Genomic DNA, 2,033 nt, shown 5'->3' with positions numbered 1-2,033 from the left:
GGGAGTAAGACTGACAGGGGAGGATAGTGAGGCTGAAGGGGAGGACAGAGAGGCTGACAGGGGAGGACAGTGAGGCTGACAGGAGAGTGAGGCTGACAGGGGAGGACAATGAGGCTGACGGGGAGGACAATGAGGCTGACAGGGGAGTGAGGCTGACAGGGGAGGACAGAGAGGCTGACAGGGGAGGACAGAGAGGCTGACAGAGGAGTGTCAGCAGCCAGCCCCTGAGAAGTCGGGCTCTACCCCCCTTACACTCCATGACAGTCAGGCTGCAAAGGCTGAGGTCATCCGGGGCCTGGCACCCAGGGAGGCACCTCACCCAAGACTACTGTCCAAAGTTCTGGCTGCTCCAGGGGAACCTCCCACCCAGTCCCCACCCCAGTCACCCAGGGCTGCCTGCCTTGGGTTCTCCTGGACGCCATAAAGGCACCCCCTGCTGGTTGTACTGAAGGCTGCAACCCCCTCACTGGGGACAGTCACCCCAGGCACCTGCACTGGCTGGCTCCAGAGCCTGACTGGCCAGGAGCAGGTCAGGGATCTTCTCAGCAGGAAGCCCTACAAAATCAGTCCCTGACGGGGTTGCCCAAAGAAGAAGGGGTACAGGCTAGGCCAGCCTCTGGGATGAGGGCTAGGATTGCATAAATCATGGAGGCCAAACCTACCCATACATACCCATTGTGGCACCCTTGCTCGGCTGACTGTTAGAGATTCAAAGCAAGATAGAGACCCCTGCACTCACAGAAAGGAGCACCCCAATATTGCTGAGGGGCACATAGGAGCCCATAATCCTCCATAGTTTTGGTTTTAATTAGCTCATTTCTTTGTAGGGGAAACTCCCCTATCAGAGAAAGTCCATTAACTTCCCTCTTACACAGAAAATTTGGGGTTAGCTTTCAAGAAAATTGGGGAGAAGTTAAAACAAAAAGAGAGAGCAGCTTAACATGGGAGAAGGGAGGAAGCATCCAAGTGCTGTGGGAAGGAAAGTCCCATACCCCCAAGAGGCAGAATAATGCCCTCTTCAACCCAGGAGGAAGAAATACCCCATGCCCAAGCGAGGACAAAGACCCCTCCCCAAGCTGAGGAATGGACATAATACACACACACACACACACACACGCCACCCAACCAATCCCCAGGGAGGGAGGAAGCCCCGCCACCCCCAAACCTCAACCACAAGGGCACACTGAGCTGGGCTGGGGCAGGCCCTGGGGAAGTAAACAGTCTGGGGTTGGTTCTACGCAGCCGGGAGGCCTAGGCAGCTACCCCGGGCTTTGCTGGTGACGGAAGGAGGCCACGGCAGGGCCTCCAGATGTCAACTGCAAACAGGCTTCAATGGCTGGAACTGAACAGGAAATGTCTGTCCAAAGCCAAAAGAATGTAATCTTCTCAGTACAATGTAAAATGCATTTATGAAGAAAAAAAAAAGCACAGAGTTGAAATGATTAATTCACTGCAGCTTTAAGAAACTAAAAGCCCCAAATGAAGCCCAAATTTAAGAATTCGCTGTAAGTATGTGTTTGCTGTAGTCACTCATAAAACAAAAACAGTGGTACATCTTAAACCATTTTTCTAGCGAACACATTTAAATCATTCAGGATCCTGACAGCAACACTCCAGGTCCTAGGCAGCATGAATGGCGTCCGCCTTCCTCCGCCCCTTCCCGGGCCCCCGACGTCCACAGCCAGTCAGCCACCGCCGTGGAACAGCCTGTCCTGACAGGGCTGGGCGGTCTGGGAAGGCCTGAGGCTCCAGGGCTTCCCCATCACCCTTTGTTCCTCCCCATGTAAACAGCAAAGCCAATGAATGACGCCAGGGAGAGCTAAGGGCTGTGCCTTCCATTACTGATTCTGCATCGCTCGGTGGGTTCAGGATCACCTGCAGCTTATTCTTTCCCAGCACTGCCTCTCCACAAGGAGCAGGAGGATTCTTTGATTTTTAGGCAAAGTATTTTTTTTAAAAGATTTATTTATTCATATAGAACTGGGGTACAGGCCAGAGACACAGAGGGTGAGAGGCCTCACCAGAGATAGAGA

The 2,033-nt window shown here is 53.3% G+C and overlaps 1 protein-coding gene across 1 annotated transcript in view; it reads right to left on the bottom strand.

Moving 5' to 3' along the window:
- FAM169B (family with sequence similarity 169, member B) overlaps positions 1-676 on the bottom strand; it is a 41,592-nt gene extending 40,916 nt beyond the window's left edge. The window contains exon 1 of the mRNA XM_004692962.1: positions 673-676. Coding sequence (XP_004693019.1) covers positions 673-676 — 4 coding nt within the window. The remainder of the gene's footprint in view (positions 1-672) is intronic.
- Positions 677-2,033: the final 1,357 nt, after the last annotated feature.

The sequence above is a fragment of the Condylura cristata genome, unplaced genomic scaffold (genome assembly GCF_000260355.1).
Source record: "Condylura cristata isolate star-nosed mole 26May11 unplaced genomic scaffold, ConCri1.0 scaffold00035, whole genome shotgun sequence".
NCBI classification, from domain to species: Eukaryota; Metazoa; Chordata; class Mammalia; order Eulipotyphla; family Talpidae; genus Condylura; species Condylura cristata.
This window is presented reverse-complemented; position numbering and strand designations above follow the sequence as displayed.